The sequence below is a fragment of the Python bivittatus genome, unplaced genomic scaffold (genome assembly GCF_059951505.1).
Source record: "Python bivittatus isolate LINGU-HERP-01145 unplaced genomic scaffold, Pbiv_v1 ctg000840_np1212, whole genome shotgun sequence".
NCBI lineage: Eukaryota > Metazoa > Chordata > Lepidosauria > Squamata > Pythonidae > Python > Python bivittatus.
Genome location: NW_028277113.1, coordinates 31992197 through 32017098, shown reverse-complemented (window position 1 = coordinate 32017098; position 24902 = coordinate 31992197). Strand labels below are relative to the sequence as shown.

At 36.7% G+C, this 24902-nt stretch overlaps 1 protein-coding gene across 6 annotated transcripts in view; it reads left to right on the top strand.

Annotated features, from left to right (window-relative positions):
* Positions 1-22627, top strand: part of PTPRM (protein tyrosine phosphatase receptor type M) — a 526420-nt gene extending 503793 nt beyond the window's left edge. For 3 of the 6 annotated variants that reach the window (XM_088130898.1, XM_088130896.1, XM_088130897.1), the window contains 10 exons: positions 99-215; positions 814-968; positions 2191-2326; positions 4077-4226; positions 4437-4610; positions 6896-7027; positions 13494-13619; positions 14671-14834; positions 20597-20732; positions 21762-22626. In XM_088130898.1, the coding sequence (XP_087987024.1) occupies positions 99-215; positions 814-968; positions 2191-2326; positions 4077-4226; positions 4437-4610; positions 6896-7027; positions 13494-13619; positions 14671-14834; positions 20597-20732; positions 21762-21815 (1344 nt within the window). In that variant the 3' untranslated portion in view covers positions 21816-22626. Of the gene's footprint in view, positions 1-98; positions 216-813; positions 969-2190; positions 2327-4076; positions 4227-4436; positions 4611-6895; positions 7028-13493; positions 13620-14670; positions 14835-20596; positions 20733-21761 lie in introns of all 6 variants that reach the window. The other 3 variants (XM_088130901.1, XM_088130900.1, XM_088130895.1) reach the window with 2 other exon arrangements.
* Positions 22628-24902: the final 2275 nt, after the last annotated feature.

Below are 24902 nucleotides of genomic sequence, written 5' to 3'. Positions count from 1 at the left end.
TGTCATTAGTTTGTATAGCACAGATCACTACAAAAAGTTTAAAGGAATGCTTCAAACTGAAAGATTCAAACCTTAATTTTCTTTTGTATTTCTGAAAGGTCAAGTGCTGTAAATACTGGCCAGATGACACTGAGATATATAAAGACATTAAAGTTACTCTAATAGAGACAGAGCTTCTCGCAGAATATGTGATTCGAACATTTGCAGTAGAAAAGGTGAGCAAAGATACAATTTCTCAATATGTTTTCAGCCATGGCCTTGTTAAAATTAAGACATCTTTAAGTTAACCCTTGTTCCAAACAAAGTTCTTTGTGACTAAAGTTTCACTGTTCTGTACTGGTGAGGTCAGTTTACCCTATTTATTTGTTGCATTGATTTAAAGAATGCCCAGCTCCAGATTCTGGATGCTTTACATAATAAAAAAGACAAAACAATGAAAGAGAAACCAATTATATGTGACTAGAAATACCAAATACAACAGAAGAAAATCATACCAAACAAAAACTTAGATGGGCTCACCCACCACCCTTTCAAAAGCCTGAGAAAATAGCCAGGTTTTCAACATCTTATGTCATATCAACGGAGGGGGGAGGGGGGGCTCATGGATCTCTGGGGAATGCTATTCCAGAAAGCAGGCATCATGCCTTTCTCCTTTTCAGTGGCAAATAAGATAGAAGATGGGAGGTCAACTCCAAATAGTCACTCCAAATTTTAAAAGAGAGCAATATAGAGTTATGTCTCTTTCTGTGTCAGTTGAAAATGCTCACTGCTGCTGCTTTCCTCTTCTCTTGTGATCTGACAATCAATTAACAGAGAGGCGCCCATGAGATCAGAGAAATCAGGCAGTTCCACTTCACTGGCTGGCCAGATCATGGTGTACCGTACCATGCCACAGGTCTTCTCGGATTCGTCCGGCAGGTCAAATCGAAAAGCCCACCTAATGCCGGCCCACTAGTTGTACATTGCAGGTTAGTATTGTGGCTTCTTTAGTTGAAAAAGATGTTGGTCACATTTTATCCTTTTTAAATCCAACACAGCTGGAGCTATCTGGGTGCAATTAATTTGTATGTCATTTTTTAAATTGCTGCAGTTTATGAAGTACCATTCATGGACACGGTATAATGATATATATATTTGTACTCTGAATTTATCTTCCTCAGATGCAACAGATTGAAAAATCTTATTAGATTCAGACCCAATTTAAATGTTATATAGTCTTTCCAAAGGCTTCTGGAATATATTTCTCCATGACGGCAGTTTGCAGTCATTGGCACACCAGTATTACAGCTACTTATTTGAGCCACCATACATGAAAGATGTCATGCACAATGTAACAGTGCAACACTGTTAACCAATCAAGATGAGATGTTAAATGCATTTTTGCATTAGACAAATGGATTTTTAAATGCAAGCAGCACTGATAATTAACAGGATCATTGCAGGCCTGGAGAGAAGATTTAATTGCTGCTGTAATCCCAAAGAATCCTTCATTGTTGTTATTTTAAGTAGAAAGGAAATTCCTCATTAATGCCAGCAGGGATTTTTCCCAAAGCAGACATAAGGTTCAGAAGATAATAATTTGGCCATTTGAATGTTTTACAGCATAAACTTGTTGTTTTTCCCAAGTAGAGAGAGTCTCCTCTCCAACTATGGTGATTAAAACTATTGCTTAAAACTGAGATTCTGAGAAGACTTTATACCATTCTCAGTATGTATATTTTCCTAGGTTTGCAAGCATGTATCCTACCCAGTAAGGCACTACCTTAAGTCAAACCTGTAATACAAAACTACTGTATAAATGCTTTTTTCTATTAGTTAATGTTCTCATGATCTTTCTTTGGCTTTTTTTTTTTGTGCCTTCGAATCAGTGTTAACTCCTGGTGACTGCCTAAATTAGTCCCTTCAGTTTTCTTGGCAAGATTTTGGAAGTGGTTTGCCATTGCCTGCTTCCTAGGGCTGAGAGAGAGTGACTGGCCCATGATCACCCAGATGGCTTTGTGCCTATGTCAGGGCTAGAACTCATGGTCGCCCACTTTCTATCCTGGTACCTTAACCACTACACCAAACTGGCTCTCTCACAATCTTTCTTTGGCATGCCACTCAAGAAAGACATAATCTTTCCATTTTGGTGAAAGGAATTGCTAGCATTTTCTGAATGTTAAAATGATAATTGTGCTTTTGTATTTACAGTGCAGGTGCTGGAAGAACTGGATGTTTCATTGTCATTGACATTATGCTAGACATGGCAGAAAGAGAAGGAGTTGTAGATATATTCAACTGTGTCAGAGAACTTCGATCTCGAAGAGTTAACATGGTGCAAACAGAGGTATTTTAAGCATTCCCTCATTTTCAACTTTCCTGTATTGAATACAATAAAAATGTCTTTTATTCTACCACATATTGAAATGTAAATGAATTTAAGTGTCAGGTGCCCTGTAACTCTTTCTTGAGCTTATTTAGCACTGGTTGTATGGATATTATGCTCAACAAGGTAGCAGCGTGCAGCCAACTTTGGATGATCTGAAAAAGCTAGACCAGGTTGGACTTGGTCAACTGGGAAAATTAAAAAAAAAAAATTCTGGAAGAAGGTGATTGCAATCCATTTCCATACTGTTGCCAAGAAAATTACATGGATATGTCCATGTAGTCACCAGAAGACAAGCTCAATTCCAAGGAGACCTTATGTATACCATACAGAGATGACTCCATTTAGATATCTTACTGTCTTTATTAGATGGTTATCGCAGAAAGAATTAAGGAACACAGAGTAGTAATGTGAGTTGGCAGTTGGCACTAGGAATGCAGAGAATATGAAGTTATGGTGATTCACAAGTGTAATTTTGAAAAGAGAGGCTTAGATGGGAAGAAGGCTTCCTGTTCTAGGCACAGGATAGAAGGCATGCAGGTAGTGATGTACAGAAAACTTAAAATGGGGGACTAAGGAAAAATTAAGCATTTCCCAGAGTAGCAAGTTAAAACTGAGACTGCACATTAGACCTTCAAATTGCTGCATAAGGCAAGTTGCTCACTGCAGTTCTCTAATCATTTGTAAAAGAGAAATGGAGCTAGCTATTATTAATGTACTGGTGACAAGAAGAGGAATTAATTGTATTATGATGAGCATTTTTATAATATTGCAGCTGTTTCTGTGCCATTGATCAAAAATTTTGCAAGATGGCAGTCGTAGCAGTGCGACTGAAATCCTGCCCCTTTAGATGTGCAACATTAACACACATACAGAAGGAGTGGAGCTTTGGTTGCAATGCCACAACCACCATCTTGCCTTTTTTGACCTTCCTTGGAGACACCACTATGATATTATATGCCAAAATAAGAAAGGAAGCCAGTTTGGTTACAGAATTCAGGAGGTGATGGTAGGTAGGTAGGTAGGTAGGTAGGTAGGTAGGTAGGTAGGTAGATAGATAGATAGATAGATAGATAGATAGATAGATAGATAGATAGATAGATAGATATTGATTATGTGCCATCAAGTCATTTTCAACTACAGACACCCCAGTACTGTGCCATGTCAATTCATAATGTAGTCCCTTCCCTAAATCAGGTCCAAAGAGAAAGCAGTATTCTGCACACATTCTCGTTCTCCCTCTCCCTCTCTTTCTCTCATTTTTTAAAGATAAAAATGAAGTATCCTTTCCGATTCTGGTATTCTAAGAGACTCAGTATTTTTTCTTTAGTAATAGTATGATTTTACACTCATTGACAGTCAGAAATAGCATAACAAATATAACAAAAGCAGCATAAAATGAAAAATAACAGTAAAATAAAAAATAAGATAGCTGAATCACTAAAGGAAAAAAGAAAGATTGTATTATCCTGATACTATAATGTATTAAAAATAATACTTTGGGTTATATGAGTTTTTGCCTCTGGGTCTTGGACCTCAAATCCAGGCATTTTTTAATCCTTATTTTCTTACTTGCACCAATAATGAAATCAACAGTCGGAACTGTTTTAAAAATTTGGTGGGACCTATCCCAGATAGAATCTGAGTATGTATTTGATTTGGCTGTGGAACATTGTTTCAACTGTCTGACATCTCTTTTTAATTTCTCCAGGAACAGTATGTATTCATACATGATGCAATACTGGAAGCCTGTCTGTGTGGAGATACTTCTGTTCTAGCTTCACAAGTTAGGTCAGTCTATTATGAAATGAATAAACTGGATCCTCAAACCAATTCAAGTCAGATCAAAGAAGAATTTAGAGTAAGTAAATGATTGAAGCACATTTCAAAAGCCAAATATTGCAAATGGCCCTTTGCCATAGGGTTAAATTTAGCTAGCTTAATTTTTAATATTATTCTGTAAAGCATAGATTGTCTTTAAATCTAACTCCCTGGAAATCAATGTAAGCCCAAAGACATATTCATTCTTGAGTAATTTTCTGACAACTTCATTTTATTTTATTTTTGGTAGACTCTAAACATGGTGACCCCAACCCTACGTGTAGAAGATTGCAGCATAGCACTTTTGCCCCGAAATCATGAGAAGAATCGGTGTATGGACGTACTTCCTCCAGACAGATGTTTGCCTTTCCTTATCACAATAGATGGAGAAAGCAGTAATTACATTAATGCTGCACTGATGGATGTAAGCTCTTGTCTTGGATTTCTTAACTGGGAAAGTCTGTGCTTATCAAAGAACCTGGAAAGTAGCAGGAAGCAAAGCTCCAATCTTTAAAATATGCTTTCCTAAGTTTATTTTAAAAACATTGAACATTCAGATACATTCAACATAAGCTATATAACTGCTAAGCTATTTAGCTGCTAAGATCTGAAAACATTTGTTGAGAGAGAAGCATGCTCTACTAACCAAGGAAGCCAGCCAACTTCACGTTGCATAAACCTTTTTTTTTTTTTAACAAGCCAGCGTCATCAAGTTTCATACATTACTTTGGATAGTTAGGTGGCAATACCTAGCTGACCATGGCTGATCTCAAAAAAGCTCAACAGAGTCAGACTCCATTAGTGCATGAATATAAGGACAAAAAAATACTGGACAGATGGACTGGACTGGGAAGCCATAAAAAAATCTAAAGAAAGGCAATGGCAAACCACTTTTGCATTGTTGCCAAGAACGATATGAATGTGTCCCTGCAGCCTCTTGGAATTGAAATCAATTTGAAGGATAGCCTTTATTGTGATAGTACCGGACATGGTCACACAAAACAATAAACAATGGTTTATATACCATAATGGCTAATTTCACACAACAGACCAAATAACAGAACAGCTTTATGTAATATGTGAGTCTAATTTATATGCCTCATATCTAATGTATGCATATTAACTGTAAAGAGTAGCTCATTACATAACTAAGGCTACAAATATATACATGCTTACTGAGGCTTATTTCAAAGTGTGTGCGAATATGTGTATACAGGCACACATACAAAATGGCTCTTTAAGGCAGCTAGTCAACATAATAATGTTGGGAGAAATTTTTACTTTTCTTTCTCATTTTCATGGTAATGAACAGAAGAGAAAAAAAGCCTGTTGGCATAGATAATACACAGGCCATTACTTCAGTCAATTGACTCTTTTGTAACTGAATGAACATTTGCTAAAGAGTCTTTTACCACCATCCACATTAAATACAGATATGGAAGTTTTAACAACAGTTACATTACTTAAGTAAAAGGATACTTAAATATGTTTTACACTCTTTAGAGATTGGTAGAGTATCTCTGACATTTTAGAACAGCAGTAATTAAGGCTGTCACACATACATACACACATGCCAAGAATGCAGACTTTGGAAAAGGACAAAGATATTCTCAATAACATTCCACGAAAGCAATCTTTTCAAAAAGGACTACTAGTACATAGTTAGCATTTCTATAATTTATAGTAAAGATACATGGAAGGATTGTGTGCTCATAAGGCAGGAGTATCACAGTAGTGATTATGCTATTGATTGGCACTGCCTGTACATATCCAATGTATGGATAGTATTACCAGCAAGTAACCTTGTGATTGCTGAGTGTAATAGGGCCAATGTCAGTGGCTGCTGGTGTTGCTCGGTTGTATTTGTTTCTTCAGTTCCTGTTGTGCTTCTGAGAATATGTTTGCAGCCAGCAAAGCCCTTGCTTGCAGTAGCCACTTTTACTGGATCCCTCAACCTACTGCCCTATAGATGTAGTCCTTCAGCCAGCACAGCTGTTAGGTACATCTGGAGGGCACCAGGCTTGGGAAGTCAGCCTTATTTCATGGCTGTTCCCTCTTCTCCCAAGAGTTGTCAAATAGTACACCTCAAGGCCATCCATGGAGGGGGTTCAAAAAAGTCAAGATGGCAGCCACAACAGCACAATTAAAACACTGCCCCTTTTTTTATATGGGTTGACAAATGTTAAAAAGGGGCAAATATGGTCACAGCTGCCATATTGACTTTTTTTACCCCCTACCCCACGAATATCCCCAGTACATAACTAACCCTTTATCTATTCTTAAAATAAGCCTTGCTTCCCATTCTTTGTCCCTTGTGTTGATAGCATTCTGCTAAGGTACACATTTCACCAGTGACAAGAACCTCTGGTGCAGCTTTAATACTGTATCTATATAACTTCACTATCTCCAAGTTCCGTTGGAAGAATGGGGATTTAAAAGCAATTCTGTTCCTAGTCTGAAGGGCTGTAACTGCTTTCATGTCAGTTCACCAGTAGGTTTCTCTTCCATTTCCATAACATCTAGAATAATTTTTTTTTAAAAAGACTATTCAGATTCAGTGATGTACCAGTTAACTCTGCTACGAAACATATTCTGTGCATTTGTTCTGTTTCTCTCTCTTTCTGAAGTTTTCTTCTTATATTTACTTTCCTACTATAGCTTTAATTCTGACTATTCCTCCATCAAAATATTGTTCCTCTTGTTTTTCAGAGTTATAAGCAGCCCTCAGCTTTTATAGTCACTCAACATCCTTTACCAAATACTGTCAAAGATTTCTGGAGACTGGTTCTAGATTACCATTGCACATCCATAGTGATGCTGAATGATGTGGATCCAGCACAAGTAAGTCAAATAAATGAATTCAGTGAAATTGCATACTTCATAAGTAATGTCTCCTTCAAGTTGAGTTTGACTTTAAGAGACTTCACCTCCATGTAGTTTCCTTGACAACAGTATGGAAGTGGCTTTCCATTACCTGCTTCCAGGATGTTTTTTCCAACTTCCCAGTCTAGCTTATGGTCCTGGAAAAGACCTCCCATTGAAAAAGGAACCAGCCCCAATATATTACAAGATTAAAGCCCTACCTGGAACATCAGTACATGAACATAACTGCAATCTCTCACTAAACACTCTAATTTCTATAAACTCTCAGGCCTTTGCATTCAGTTCTGAAAAGGTGCTTCAAATAACGATGGGGCACAAACATAGCACCTGTATGCAAGTGATTCAAGCAGTGACATCTATAAAGAGTTGCAGCCACACACACACACACACACACGCACATTCTGAGGTTTCTTGGAATTGAATTCAAAGTACTGCGGTACCCTATTAAGACTGAAGCCCACCTTAAGTCCTACTGTGCTGCCTCATCATGGGCAGTGGGGGGTATTCCTGGGAGGGATAAGCAAAGAACACTGCAAGTGTATGCCAAGATTATAGACTTCCAGCAGGGTCACCCAAGGCATTAAGGTAATCTCTGCCAACCTAGCTAAAGCAAGCAGATATCTGTATTGGACAGCAGTGAGATAGAAAGGTGCTGAAGGTAGATGATCACTTTAATGACAACAGCAAAGGCATCATTTCATACTGGTAAAACCTGTATTTTACCAAGAAAGTCATGGATAGATAATATACAATTTGATGATATAGTACCAGATGATGGGCTCTTCAGGTGAGATGGCACTCAATATTCTACTAAGGAAGATATTCAAGCTGGTTTTAGAAAAGGCCAAGAAACAAGAAAAAATTGAAAAAGCCAAGGAATATCAAAAAGTAATCAATATGTGCTTCATTGATTATAGGAAGGCCTTCAGTTGTGTTGGCCATATCAAGCTGTGGAATGTCTTTAGGAAAATGGGAATCCCAGAACATCCATTGTCCTCATGCAAAACCTATACACAGCATAGCAACCCTCACTTCCGATGGAACATAGCAAAACAGACTGGCTCCAACCTAGCAAAGGAATGAGACAATATATATGCTGAATATATATTGAACAAAGCTGGACTGGAGAAGAAGATGAGCATAGTGTTAAAATTGGAGGAAAAAAACCAGTAATCTGCACAATGCTGATGACACTACTCTTATAGCTGAAAATGCAGATATCTGCAAGCTCTAGAAATGAAAGTCAAGGAGTACATGAGAACATGAGATTAAGATTAAATATAAAGAAGATTAAACTAATCACAACAGGTACAGCAGCCAACCTTAGAACTGGCAATGAAGTGATGGATAGTTTTGCCTTTTAGGATCGACTATCAACAGTAAAGGAACTGACAGTTGTGAAATACTTTGCAGGCTAGCACTTAGTAGAATAGCCATAACATTTTATTCTTGAGTGGAAATGTGAATCCTCAGTGTACTGGTCCAAATCAACCATTATTTACTGGGCCACGTAGATGCAAGTTCTGTTTTTGTGATGCTGAAACCCTGCTATTTACAACTGCTTCTTTCTTTCGGAAAAAATGAACATCACTTACTGTCAGCCCCTTTTTTTAATAGGAAGAGCGCCATTAATTGCGAATCCTCATGGGAACATTTTCCTGGGGATGCTGAATGTCAGCTTAAGGAAATGCACTAGCTTATGCTACCGGGAAAGAGACAATTATTTCTCCAGAAAAAGTGTGATACAGATGGTGGCCTGTCATCAGTGCTGCTCAGTAGCCATCTGCACTAAGAACTAAAATGGCGCTGGCATGACTTCCTGAAACACCACACTTCCTTTTAGCCTTACATACAGTACTGTGTTGTGTTCCTCCTGCCTCTTTCTAACTGAAATGGCAGCAAAATCTGTGTCAAGAGTAGTCACTTAGTTCCTGGAAACAACTGAAAGATGAAACTGTCTTACAAAACACTGATGGAATTGAAAAAGTGGTGCCCATACTAGAGTAAAACATGTCTTGTGCAACTATCTGTAGTTGAAATACATAATTGCTAAGCCCTGTTCTCTAGAATTCCTGGCTCATAGTATTTATTGTACTGTTTAATGAAATACTTTGGTTAAAGAGAAGAGCATTAACAGCTGGATCTGCTGTATGCTATATTTATCATAAATAGTTAAAGGAAAATGCTTTTCTTAACACTTGAAATATTTTTGTCATTATTGTTTTAAAGTTCACAAGCAACACCCCTTCTGTAAGTAACTATACATTTCAGGCATTCACTTGCATATTTTTGTATCCCAGCCGCACTCACTTGTCTCCAGGGAAATGTATGAAAGGCAAAAGATCTTGTGTGCTAGTGGGTTATTTTCAGAGTGAACAAGGAAAGGCTTGTGGGATCAAGATGTTTAGTTGCTACTAAAAAGTGCATTTCACTTCTCAGCCATGCTTTCAATGTACAAGAGCAGGAAGCATTTTTAACTTTCCATTGGCCTTTCTTGGTTACCTTTTAAAATTTTGGGGGCCTGCTGTCTGTTGGCAACCACATCTGTTTTGCTACTTCTCTAATGTCTGTTCCAAAACACTAATTAAGGATACATAGGGTGAAGTGGGAGATGAAAATGTACACTTGGCTGAAAATAATTTGTTTACACAATTGATACTACCATACTTGTTTACAGCCTTTGGAGGGGAAAAGTAGTTCTGGTGTACAAATTGAAGAGAGGTATCCCATGTGGCTGACAGCACTGAAAGCTTTCTTGGTTTGGTCAGATAGATTCATAGAATGTAGGGGTTTGGAAGATCATCTTCTCCAGCCTTCTGCAGGAAACCACTACTATAGCATTCCCAACAGATAGCCATGGAGTCCCTGTTTAGATACCTCCAGTGTAGAAGAGCCCACCACCTGCCAAGGTAGTCTGTTCCATTTTTGAACAGTCCTTACCATTATGAAAAAAAATGAAGTCCACACAAATCTACTTCTTTGTCATTTAAACCTGTTACGTCTTATCTTGTCTTCTGAAATAACTCCGAACAATTCTTTCCTGTCTCCTACATGACAGCCCTTTAAAAACAGCTGTCATGTCTCCCTGTAGTCTTCCCTAAACATACCCTCCAACCTTTCCTCATAATTTTTCCTTCCAGACCACTTATCATCTTGATTACTCTCCTCTGGACATGCTCCAGTTTATCAACATCCTTTCAAAAACATGGTGCCTAAAACAGGACACAATATTCAAGGTGTGATTCTAATGCAGCATTAGAGAGGAACAATGACTCCTTGACACTATACTTCTGTTACTGCAGTCTAGGATAACTTTTTTTTTTTTTTTTGCCAGTGCAGCATGCTGTTGGTGCATGTTTAGTTTATGAACAATTAAGAGACCAGATTCTTTTCACATGTAGTTTTGTTCATTATGCTCCCTTCCCATTGTATACTTATGCCTTTGATTTTTCCTACTCAAATGTAGGACTTTACATTTGTTGTATCATCTTGCTGGTTTCTGCCCATTTCTGGCCATTGTTTCAGCTTGTCAGTGTCCTCCTGAATTTTGATACTGTCCTATAAGGAATTTGATATCTTCCTCTTTGTGTCATCCAAAAATTTGAAAATCTCATTTTCTAATCCATCAGCCAAGTCATTTATGAATAAGTTAAACAGCACAGGGCTAGAATAAAGCCATACAGTACACTACTTGACACTCCCTTCTAGTGCTTTTTAACATATTTATAAATGATCTGGAATCAGGCATGACTAGTGGAATAGCTACATTGCTGATGACACTAAATTGTTTAGACTGGTAAAAACTATAAGGGACTGCCAAGAGCTCCAAAGGATTCTTTGCACATTAGAGGAGTAGATGTCAAAATGGCAGATGTCATACACTGTGAGCGAGCATACAGTGATGCACATTGGTGCCAAAAATCCTAACTACTCATACAAACGAATGGGATCAGAGCTAGCAGTGACTGACAAGGAAAGAGATCTTGGACTAATGATAAACAGTTCAACGAAGGCGTCAACACAGTGTGCATCTGCTGTAAAAAAGGCCAAAAAAGGCATGATAGGGCTAATAAGGATAGTAAGAAAGGAATTGAAAACAGAGATGCCAATATCATAATGCCCTTATATAAATCAATGGTGCTGCCACATCTGGAATATTGTGTGTAGTTCTGGTCACCGCACCTCAAAAAGGATATAGTGGAGCTGGAGAAGAAAGAGACAAAGAAAAAATTATAAGAAATCAACTTGTTGGATATTACTTGACGGGATTAAAGACCAAGCTTTTTAAAAGTAAAAAGAAGGACTATAAAATGGATTTATTTGATCAGGGTTAAAATATATATGTTGTGGTTTCTGATAGCTATTAATGGAATTTCTTCTTGACCAGGACTGAATGATGAGGCTTTAAAGATTTGTTTATAAACGGGGAAGGATTTCTTTGGTTTTATTCCTTATAAGTTGGAATACAAAATGGATGTATTTGATTAACATTAAATATATATGTTATTGTTTCTGGTAGCTCTTAATGGACTTTTGCTGAATAGGATTGAATGATGAGTTTTTACAATTTGTTTATTGATAAGAGATGAGTTATAGGAAGAAGAGATCTTTTTTATTATTATTGAAATACTATTGAGGGTGTTAAAGTTACTGAAGTTGTTTATACTTGTCTGGAGGGAGGAGGGAGTCATTTTTTTATATTTCTCATTTTTTTCCTTTTTCCTTTTCCTTTTTCTCTCTCTTTGCACTTTTCTTTTTCTTTACTTCACTTTTCATATTTCTCTTAGTTTGTCTTTTATCTTTGAATTTGTAAATTTTAATAAAATTATTACAAAAAAAAGAAGAGTGTCCAGAAATTGTAGTGAGTGCAAAATGCATCAACCTCATTGTTAATCAGTACAAGATACAGGAATCACGTGATGCTGGTACCAGAAGATGGGTTCTTCTTGCTAATTGCTTCTTAGGTAGCATTTAAGATTAAATTTAAAGCCCAAAATGTCTAAGGGTCTGCCTCTCCCGATGCAAACCTCCGCAAGCATTAAAATCTGAAAATGTCCCCCAGTCTGTCCAGCATGAAATAGAGGGCATTTTCTGGTTGGCTCCCAAGGCGAGAAATGCCTTTCCTCAGGAAATGCAGTTAACCCACATTCTCTTTTCCTCCAGGGCATCAGCCAGGACATGCATTTTTCACCAAGCTTTTAATTGTTACTTGATGTTTGCAAAATTTTAAAATACATTTTTCCATTTTTATTTTTGTAGAGTTCATCTTATTGATTACCAGCCTTGCATATGCAAATGAGTAGAGGGGCAGGATATAAATTAAATCCAAAATACAATCCTTCAATGGTTCCCTGGGTTTGTTTTATTTTGGGTTTTTTGCCTGAGCTGTCTGATGGAGCCCATTTGTACATTGATGTCTAGAATATTGGGAAATGGAGGTTCTGGAAGGATTAAGAAGGACTCAGCCCACATAATACTATCTGCTATTTAAATGGTCCAGAGTATCACTTTGATCCCCTGTGATTACTATACAATGCAGTTGAAACACGTTTTCAAAGTGGAAAAGGAGATATTTATATATATGGAAAGCAGCAAAGGTTCTGATGATATTCAGTATTTTTAAAATAAAGCAAAATGTCTTGAAAAATTAAAAACAGATGTGGTGTTTCATACCCATGATAACCAGCAAGGGAAGGACTTTTTGTGATATCCTCATAGAAACAGAATATTTTCCACAGAGAATTCCTCACATGTGCTTCCCAGTTCTCCTTTTAAAAGAAATTGAAAGCTTTGTTCCATCGCCATTTGGAAATAATTTGGAAAGAATTGCTTTTCTTTCTATTTAGTTTTAAATTATTAATAGTTAAATTCAACTTATTTTAGATTTTTATTTTATTTTGTAAATAATCTTCTAACCATTTTTGTGAAAACAACTCTGTTAATAAGTAAATAAAAATAGAATTATAAACACTAAGTGTCCTTTATAAATGGTTTCTCCTGTAATATATGTATTCCACATTTATGTATACATGTACTACAGATTTCACTGGAGCCTGTGTACTGGAGTAGATTATATTCTCAGAGGCTGAGAATGGTTTCTGCATTTTTCCTTCTAAAAAGGCATAATTGCAGAATACATTAAACACAATAATCCTTTAAAACGGACTTTTCTTGAAAGACTGCAACGTTTCATCCAAAACTTTTGGATATATAAACTTATGTACAAGCGTGATGCCCTTTGATCTTTGGAAATAATCTTACTGTTCTCAGTTAAAAAGAAGTGATAGCCTTTCTTGTATAGACCTCTGTGGCTTTTGGAACTCATATTGGTACATAGAAAATAGCAGTTGAGTATATGGAGCCATCCTGACTTATGTTTCCTAAATGATATAATTATGCATGAATGGATCTCTTTCTTCTACAGTTATGTCCACAATATTGGCCTGAAAATGGTGTTCATCGACATGGTCCTATTCAAGTAGAGTTTGTTTCTGCTGATTTAGAAGAAGATATTATCAGTCGGATATTCCGAATTTATAATGCATCAAGAGTAAGGACCTTATTTAGTTATCTGCTAATTTTCTTATGAGTGATAGAAAAAAATAGATTGGGTTCACATTTTAGGGAATCCATATTTAATTGATGGTTTAGTTTATTATTTATTATTTAATGGAAGCATTCCAAATTATTATTTATACAAAAAAGTCCGATGTGTTCATAAAACACTCCAACTGTAATGTAGAGTAAGTAATGTTCTATAATTGGAACCAGCCTAGAAGCTTCAATTGGAACAAAACAGTGTTACCAAGATTTGGATGAACTTAGAAAATCTAGACCATATCTGGCCAGTGTTAAAGTGCTTAATAAAAACTATGTTGAAATACAAGAATGAAGAACATTCAGTGAGCAACTTTGCCAGGCCTTTTAGCTGGTTATTTATTTATTTGCCAGAATTAAGGGTATATACAAGAATATTATATTTTGAACATTTTTGAACATTAGATACAGAGTGTACAAATTAATAATCCTGAAAACCTTTTTTTCAAATCCCAATTCTATTGTCTGTCAGTAGAATTGGGGAATTTGAAAACCTTTCTTTTCTTTCCTTCTCTTTGTTATAAATTAATAGAAAGTTTCAACAGATAAACAAAATATAGTTTTGCAGAGATGCTAAGGAAGGGAGGATTATTCTGAATGAATGAGTCTGTATTTAGTGTGTTAACAATCAGTCATCAGAGTGAAAATTCATTTCAAAAATTTGACAATAACAAGCATATTAAAAAAGGAGCAACATTATTGGAACTATATTGCACATTTCAGTTTGGTAGCCAGTGATTGCTGTAATATTAATCATATATTCGGCTCTTGCAGCTGTACCATTGTTTCACTCCAGCATATCTGTATTTTCAGCTGTTTAAAATATCATCTTCTTAAATCTGAGATTCAAAGTCACAACTCCAAAATGTAAATTCCTTCAGAACATTGTAAGGAGCAATCTTCTATAATAATGTTCAGTGCAAGTATGTAATGCATATATTATTTGAACTCAGAATAAATAATGCTGTCTTTTTATTCTTCACCTGTTGGTTGGGTCCCCACAGCCCCAGGATGGCTATCGAATGGTGCAGCAGTTTCAGTTCCTGGGATGGCCTATGTACAGAGACACACCTGTATCAAAACGGTCTTTTTTGAAACTCATACGTCAAGTGGACAAGTGGCAGGAAGAATACAATGGAGGAGAAGGCCGTACAGTTGTCCATTGCTTGTAAGTGAATAAAACTGTAAGGTGATCAACAACAGCAACAGTTACAAAGCTGATGTAGAATCTAATTCAAATTCTACAACAACTCTGTAGAGTCAGAGTTGTAATTCTCCATAGTACAGATGGGGCTTATAGGGTGGGGGTGAGGTTGAGAGCACATAGCTTGGCCTAAAGTCACCTGGTGAATTTATTGCAAAAGCAATATTCAGAGTGGAGAGTTCCTGATTTACAGCCCAAAAGCAATTTAACAAACTCATAGACTATCTGTTTGTCAATAGTTGTTCAATACACACAGTGTCTCTCTGAGTACTGCCATACTGAGAACTAAATCAGAGAGGGCTGTAGCCTTTCTGCTCTCCTTATATTCGTCCTGGAGATAACTGTTGTTAACATTGTTTGATGCAGAAGGTTGGATTTTACCTTGCTCCTTTGAAAGGAAGAGGATACCATTCTGCCATTGCTTCATTCTTTGCAATGTACATGAAAACCAATTAAACCATCCTTGAGAGGTGGCTATCTGCCTCTTCTTAAAAATCTTCAGAGATGGAGAACCAACAACTTCTGTAGAACTTCTGTTCCACTATTGTATGGTTCTTATTGTCAGAAGGTTTTTCCAGATATTTAAACATAATCTAGGTACCTGCTCAAATGCCCATTATTTTTTCCTTCCTAATTTCTGTGGCAACAGAAAATAGTTCCAGACCACCTTCACTGTGGCGCTCTTTTATGTACCTGCCCCTCAGTCTTTTCTCCAGACTGAACATAGCAAGTTACATCCATCATGCTCATAGGACATGTCCTCAAGCCCCTGTATCACCTCTGTCATCGTCCTCTGAACCTGATCTAACTATCAGTGTCCTTCAGGAAATGTGTCCACAAGCATACTCAGTATTCCAGGTGTGGTTTCACTAGTGCAGGGTAGAGAAGAACAGATTTTGTCTATCTTGGTATAGTGCTTCTTCTAATATTGTCCAGAACTGATTTAGCCTTCTAGCATCATCTGTCTCATACTGCTGGCTGGCTTATGTGTCAATGATCACACCCAAGTCTTTCTCTGATTAAGCACTTCCAAGTCATAATTCCGCATCTTACGTGTCTGCCTTATGTTTTTCCTCCCTGAATGTAATACTTTACATTTCTTCCTACTGAAGGACATCTTGCTCCTGTCTGCCCAAGCACACATAAAGTCTTTAAGTACTATGCTAGTCATTTTAAAAGAAAACAATACAATAACAAATAATATTAATAACAATAATAATAGCAGAGTGATAAAAATAGAATTTTAATAAGAGGGAATATGAATGCAGAGTAAAATGAACCAAGACACACATCAAGAATTAAAAGCATCTATATTTAATAAGGATAGCAAACTTTTTAAATGCCTAGTGTCTTAATAAATGATAGAATTATATCTACAATTAATAGTGGATATCTAATCATCAGTGTTACGCAGGTCTGTTCATCTAGTACTGCTGCAATAATGAAAGACACAGAAAAAAATTCTACCACATGATGCTAAATACAACATCAAAGGAGGATAGAATTCCAGTAATAAATGATTGGAACACAGGAAGATTTGGATTGTGATAGTGCAGTAACAAAGAAGATAAGATAATAGACTTTTTGCAAAGAGAATTCTTTGTTTATTGCCAACCTGCTTCAAGCAACATAAATACAGAGTCTATATATAGACATTACCGGATGCACAACGCTGCAATCAAACTGACTACATAATAGGAAATGGAAGATGAAGAAGTGCAATCTATTGAGCCTGGTAGAATAGACCGTGATTTATTGATGTCAAATATATGGGCTAACTTAAGAGAATGAAACTGATTGGGTTAACAAGATTTGATCTGGACAGTATACAGTCAGAATATAAGATCAGTGTAAGGAACAGATTCAGTACAATCAATTATGCACAAGAGAATATGAGGAGCTGTAGAAAGAAATGAGACATTGTGAAATTGAAGTGGTAAAAGCAATCCAAAAATGTCAAAGATGAGAAGGTCCAAATAGCTTTCAGAATATGAATGTGGACTTCTAGGACTAGTAAGAAAGAACAAAGAAAGATACCTTATTTGAGAATGTCAACAAAAGAGAAAAACAGTTAAAAGAATGTGAAATGTTCCCTGTGTTCAGAAAAATCACAGAAAAACTTACAGTTGGATTAGAAATGCTCAAAAGTAATCAGGGAAGAGATCTAATAGATGCAAATGAGATTAAAGGAAGATAGATTATACTGATTACTAGATGGCAGCCAAGAGAAACAGAAAACTCTAACTCTTTGCTACCATCTGGTGGTCAGGCAAGCAATAGGTTGATAATCCTTGGTGAAAAATAAGGGGAAACGATTACTGTACTGGATGGAAAGCCTGAAGCATACAGGCATCACAAAATCACATGTTCTGTATGATGGTCGCTTTTTCCACAATTAGTAATGTTGATGGGATTCAAAATTCAGCTGGAAAAATCACTAGTTGCTACCCTCGCAATATCACTTGGTAGCACTAAATGGACACCAGCACAGTTAACAGTCTGAGATATGCAGATAAGATTGCTTGACTAACATCTGATTAACTGTAGAGGAGTGAAGGTGGTAGATAGTTTCGTTTTCTTGGGCTTAAGAATAAAGGTGGACAGTATGCTGGAGGAGTAAAAAGGAGATTAATCCTAAGGAGGAAGACAGTGACAGACAAGATCACAAAGGATAAGGACATTTCTGTGACAACAAAGATCAGAATAGTTAAAGTAAAGTACAAATCCATGTACTTCGGGAATGTGATAGAAGTGGACGAAGGACTAGAAAAATTTACTACATTTGGCCAGGTGAGGGATGAAGAAGAAAACAGTGAATAAGAGGGATGGATGGGGCCAAGATTAAAAGAATGTCCCTGGACGAATTATGGTTGTTGCTAGAGATGGGTCAAGACAGAATATTGCATTTGTCTGGCAGTCACCAGAATCAAGCCTGATTCAATGACTCCTAGCCAAAAAATGTCCAAGAGTACAAAAAATAGACACATACTGGGAAATAATCTGTTTACTATATTCTGTAGTTTGGTCCACAATCTATAAAACCATCTTCAGTGACAACCAGACAATGTCTAAGCTGCGTCAGTATTTCAACTGACTCTTCTTTATTTATGCCTTCTACATTTATTTCTAGCCTTAGTCTAAGACAAATCAGAATAAATGCTACTTTTGTTTAGCATGTTTTGTGAACCCAACCATTTGATTTGCGAGGGGAGTGATTGTGAGAACCTAACCAATTGTAGATTATTCAATAAATGGTGGTCAAACCATGGCTTAGCATGATGTGTGAATTAATGTATGTTCTTCACTTTCTCTCTCTCTCTCTCTCTCTCTTTCTCTCTCATGCACACATACACACACACCCCCTTTCTGACTGAAACGTGACGTTCTTTAAAAAATTAAAAACTAGATTTTTATCTAGATTTTGTTAAAATTACCCCACTTTTCAGCTGATCGGGGTCAGGTAGTTTTATCTCATTGTTTTCTAGTTTTTTCACCTGTTGAATAAAAATTATAATACTTTATTTTGGGAGAAGGTTTAGCTCGTTAATGCTTTGAGATGCACATCTGGGAGGCCCTTTTCAAATGCAAATTGATATTATCTCCCTTGATCACTCATGATATTAAATGGTTGTACCATCTCTCATGTGTGTGCACACGTGCATGGCACTTTGGGGTGGCATAGGACAGAAAAAACTCCAACATAATCCTTTTAAATGACTTTGGTTTAATTAGATGCTCAAAGAATGGCACAATATTATCCAGTATTTTGGCAGCAGGGAGCATTCTTTTCATGCTGTCTGGATGTGACAGATGTGCCATATTGTAGTTTCCTTTGAAAATCAACCATTTGTGCATGTTGTCTTTAAAGAGTTGCAAGCTAACTAGTCTGCACTCTGGTAATTATTAAGGTTTATTATTTTCAATGAAGTGCAGACTAAAGATGCTGATTAGAATAGCTGTAGAAATAATAGGGTTTCTAGAATGGGAGAGAGTCTCTAGAAAATTAAAAATAACTAAAGATAAAACATTATTAAATTTTGGATTTAGTCATGCATCTAAATTCATGCAACACATTTTTTGCAATAAACTGCTTTGTGTTCTGATATTCCTGGGACAAATACAGTTCTTCCAATTGAATATCTACAGTATAAATTCTTGGTTAGCATTAACCATATAGAAGGAACGTTCCACTGCAGATCTTAATGTTACCTATTTGTTTGTTTATTCATTAGATTTATAGGCCGCCCTAATCTGTTATATATCTGGAGAGTTGATAAAAACAAGCAGAGAAAAAAGCTCTTGTCTTTCTAGTGCTATACACATTCAGAGTAGCTAACAAAATTTTAAATCAGTAAGATTCCAAGAAAAAACAATATTAAATATGAGAAGCAGGCAGATACAGCAGGTAAGTTAAGGTATCAGAAATAATATATACTCTCTATAAAGGACTTGATTAAAAAAATGTCTTCATGAAGCAATGAAATACTGCTAAAAAGAATGCAGGCTTTGCCTGTGAGGGAGAGAGCTTCCTAATTAGTCCCTTTTTTCTGTCCCTCTCAACTGGGCGTCCACCACAGTTTAATCATAGAAATAAGTTTTTCCATCAGTTCTTGTATGGGAGAAAGAAGTTTAAAGGTATCATATAAAGATCATGACCTTTTAAAGGCCATCAGTCATTTGAGGTGTGTACAAAAACAAATTGATACTCCTCACAGTCTTTATAGGATAGGTATCATATGGTCATGATCTCAAGCCCACTATTATTCTCAAATAATAATAGATGCAGCGTACGAAGGTTCTTCAAAGGTTACAAGATAGACTCATGTAGAGCATGTTGCAATACCCCCATCTAGATGTCTAAGGCAGGTGTCATCTTGGCCAGGTCTGTCCAAATAATCATAATAGTTTCATTCAATTTAGAAAGCAGGATATTTTTTCCTGAAATAATTGTTTCTGCTTAATTTCACAAAATAAAAATGGAGAAATCTCAAAAATCCTGAGTAGAAAGTGGATAGAATAGATTTGATATCAACACAAACATTCATAGATTGAGCTAAACCCTGGTTTATTTTAATGTGGGTTGTTGAAAAGGCCACAGTTACCAGGTTTATATAGTAAACCAAAGGCCCAGTAGACCAAAACCAAACAGTTAACCTAGAATTGTTACGTAGCATTTTGAGAGCAGAGAGACTGAGATGCTAATCCACCCTCAGCCACAGAAGCTGACTTGGTGACTTTGGGCCAGTCACTCTCTCTTGAAAGGGCCATTTAGTGGAGAAAAATAAGAGGAAGGAATACTGCGTGTATTGCCTGGGGCTCCTGAATGAAAGGTAGAATACAAATCAAACAAATTATACGTTCATATATCCCCAATACATTGGTTCAGCTCAAGTTTCATTGTTAACACAATTCCTTATAGCGTTTCTAATTTAGCCTAACAGGCATGGAGAAAACAATTTTGTGCTCAGGCACAAAGAGTGAAAAGATGAGAAATCTAGGACCCCAAAGTCCATAGCTAGGCTAGCCACAAGCGGTAAACATTTATTCTGCTTAGCCCATTGCACAGTGAATCCAGTCTGGATGGACTATTGAGACAACATGAGCACTCATTGGTTACATAATGGAATAAAATAGGCTTATTTTGGGAGGTGAAAAAAGTCCTTAAGCACTATAAGAAATAACAAAATCTAAAAAGTAATCAAGTCATTTTGCTGTTTTTCTTATAGAAATGGTGGTGGCCGCAGTGGGACATTTTGTGCAATCAGTATTGTTTGTGAAATGCTACAACACCAGAGGGCCGTTGATGTATTCCATGCTGTGAAAACTCTGAGGAATAATAAGCCGAATATGGTGGACCTTCTGGTAGGAGCTCTTTAAACTGCACCACTAAGTAGAAAATTATTCCTGTTCTCATAAGGCATAGTGACATTTTTGTGATTTATGTGGAAAACTGTTCATAAAAGCAAGCCTGTTGTTTTCTAAAGGGGATAATGAAATCACTTGACTTGTAAAAGTATTTTTATACTACTTCTTCCTGAGACTTGTTCTAGATGTGTTAGACTTTTTGTGCAAACGTAACAAGTTTAAACAGAACATCCTTATTAATTTTCTTTTCTGGCAGGGCAATCCAGAAGGAGAACAGACTTTGTATGGCAGAAATAATAGTCATGTAAAATGAAGTGCCAGATTTTCAAATTATATATTTTATAAATAGCTTAATCTCCTAATATTTATCAAGACTGTGAATTTCAGTTTGACATTTAGTGTATTGGACTTAATTATGGTTCTTCTATCTTGCAGAAAGATTAAAAGAGTTCAGAAACAAAGGGCCAGGAGCAATTATTTCCTTGTGTTGTACTTTGTGGAGCTACTTGAAATGTAGAAAGGCTGAAATGCCATTGGTGTTTTACATGTGTGCAAGTATGCACACACACATGGCAATTCAACGTGTCAGGATATAGTCTGTTTTGTTCATATAATATAATTTTGTTCATTATTAATATAAGAAAAAGTTGTGTCTATCCTTGTAGTCATGAAGAAATTCCACTATCGTCATTTGACAATTTGCTAAAAAGTCTCTTTATGTAGTGAAATAAAGTACTTAGGCTATGCTATATAATCAGTTTTTGTTTTGTTTTGTTTTTTCCTGCGAGGAACATGCAGGGTTATTCTTAATCTAGATTTCCAAGTATTCCACTTATGTATTGTGGAGCAGACCATATCATATACCTGGATAATCTTATTGCCAGCGTGCACATGTTTTCCAGACTGAGTCACAGTGGCCCTTTCTCGTAGATGCAAAGGATCTACCCAGAAACCTTTGTCATTAAATATTTTTAATTAATTCATTGTACAACTGACTTCTACTCTTTTCTTGTTTTGATTCTTCAGGATCAGTATAAATTCTGCTATGAAGTGGCTTTGGAGTACTTGAATTCTGGCTGATACTGCGAATAACGTTGGGGGAGGCAAAATGTTTCACTGCTGCAGTCAGAGCGCGTTGCTTCATGATATCTGTGTGTATGAGACGAGGACTTCTCAGTGTTACACTTTAATTGCTTTGTATTGGCTCTTTTCCAGAGCCCAAGAGAGTCTTTCCAAAAACGCTTGCACTGCCCATTTTCCACAGTATGGCTGTTGCTTGAGCCACCCACGGTCCCACACCAACACGCTCCGGGGCTGGACGCCACTGTCATGCAAACCCATCAAAGAGCCTACTCTACCTGCCTAGTCATCTGGTCAATTAAAGAGCACAATTCTATTCTAATGACAATGTTTGTACTTTTCTGTTGTACTATTTTTTGTTGCCAGTGATCCTTGTTATTGTTAAAGCCTAGTGTACATTTTTGTTCTGTGGAGAATGCCGTCTAGCATTTTGATACTGTATTTTAGTTATATTTGTATTGTATTTGCTCCTAATAAACAAAGCACCTGTAGCTTGAACTGAACTAATAGCTACGCCCACAGACCACATTAACCTTGCTGACTTCTATTTTCTGTCCAACTTGTATTGTTTCAGAAGGAGAGATTTGATAAACATCCATTAAGAAAATGGAAAAAATACAGGAGGATCAGATTACTATATCCAAAGCTTTTCCCGTTTGTTTATATTGTAAATATTTTTTATTTCATCAAATTATTTATTCATTAAAAAGAAATCTTTTGTGAAGCACAATGAGTGACAATCATTTTTATTAAATCTTGGAAATGCTTATTGTATTATATTGTACACATTTGTTTATCCTGTCTGGATTTTCAGCTTAATAAATAAGTACATATTTGATAAAATCTCATTTAATATATAGCATCTTATGGCCTACATTTGCCTTCAGGAAAAGCTAAAGGTTTCCAAACTTTCTATTTAATGTAGTATACGCTAAATAGAGCTTCTGACTCCTTATGTTTATAGCTCCGCATTAGAGCAAATTATTTGCATACGTGAATCTCCCAAGTCCTACTCTGTGCTCTCCAGTCATAGAATTTGATAATACTAGTCCGTCTGAAAGTAAGAAAACCAGTTTTGAGGACAATGAATCATTAGGATTGACAGCACTAGGGAAAGCAGATGAACATGTATTTTAAATGAATATAATATAAATATCTTTATATAATATAAATACATTGTATATTAAGCATGTTAATGTTTTACCGTAAACCACCCACAGTCACTTCCTTGTGAGATGGGCGGTGTCTAAATTTGAAATATAAATTAAATAAATAAATAAATATCAAAGCCATTTGGCCCTTAGATGCCGGGTTGTGGGTATACTTGCACACATACAGACACATATCATTTTTACACAGTAGGCACACACCATTCTTACCAGATGTGCACAGAATCTCTGGGAAGTTGAGGTACTAGCCCAGTGTTTTCCAACCTTGGCAACTTGCTGGCTGGGCAATTCTGGGAATTGGAGTCCACACATCTTAAAGTTGCCAAGGTTGGGAAACACTGGTCTAGCCTCTCAATCAACATTTGGGATTGCTCTGCTCTCATTGCAAACAGTGGCAAAGAAATAGTCTCCTCCAGTTTTGCTCCTTTGCCTTACCACAGTGCATCCCTTTTATTATCACTGCTGTTGTTGTTAAATGACAGATGCTTATGACTGTTTATGAATACGGCTGTTCAGGCCTGGTGTTAGTGGCCCCTCTCTTCGCCACTCTGTGTGAGTCTATAATCCATGAAGAACCAGTCTGGCCTTTTAGCCAGTTAATATCAGTGACAGCAACAGCAGAACCAAAGACAAGACAAGGTGCAGTAGAGGAGGGAGAAAAGGATTGTGGGCATCCATGGCCAGCCCCAAACAGCTCATTGTGCATCTACAATATATGATAGTTTGTTACTCTTTGGGAGCTGCTCACATGAAATCTGGGACAGCCTTGAGTGGAGCCTTTCATCCTCACATTGCAAGATCCTGCATTATTTGAAAGTTGTTCTAACACACCAGAGGGGTTCCAACATGGTTCTGACCATTTCAAAATAGGAACAGTTCTTCTCTTTGAACCTCAAATTCTGTTTATTTTTCTACCCTATATGTGTAACTGCTGAGGTTAGGTGACAGAATGCTGATCTATGCTCTCCTCTTGCCAACTGGTCAGTGCCCTTGGCTACTATCTTGTGCCCTGAATTCATAGTTCTTGATGGTCTGCACACCTATTTATTAAATTTCACACAAGTTCTCTGCTATCTAAATCATGGTGTCACTTTTACATCATCTTTCTGACACATACTTCAGTGCAGAATCTGTTTTCCTGACTCAAAATTATTGACTGATAGGTCAGATTTAAATCCCACCTTCAGAAGCTCAAGGAAATATACCTAGTGCTCCTCCCTTTTTTCACAACAACCTTATGAGTTAGCTTGGGCTGAAAGAATATGACTGGCCCCCAAATCACCTAGTGTGCTTCTGTGACTAAGAGTGGACTTGAACCTGGATCTCCTTGGTGCCAATCCAATACTTTAACCATTAGACCACACTGGCTCTCAGTTAAGTACCATGGTCAACAGTATCACACAGGAAGATTCCTTTTCACTTCATCATATATATTCCATCCTGATTGACTTAGTCACAGGTTAAAAAATAATTGGAAAGAAAGTATATTCCTTTCTATATTGATAGCAGCATGTAATTATTGCTATTAACATATGATTCTGGGCTGTTTCTAGTACTAACTTTAAAAACTTTTATATAAACATTGTTACATTAAAAATCATGAATAAATCAGAAATTCTACTCTGACATGATTTATTGGGAACTTAATTGCTGTAGAGCTGTTGGTGATTACAGAGCAGAAAAAGATCCCCCCTTAAGGTAAGATCCAGTTTTCCATAACAGTTTGATGCATTACAGTCATGAAAGAGAAACAGTTTTTAGTGCTATCATTGCCTGTTATCAGAAAATGCTACTTGTTTCTACAGATAGTCCTCATTTAGTGACTGCCTTGTTTAGCAACCATTTGGAGTTACAACAGTGATGAAAAAGTAACTTTGTGGCCAGTCCTCACATTTATGACCTTTGCAGGTCTGTAAAG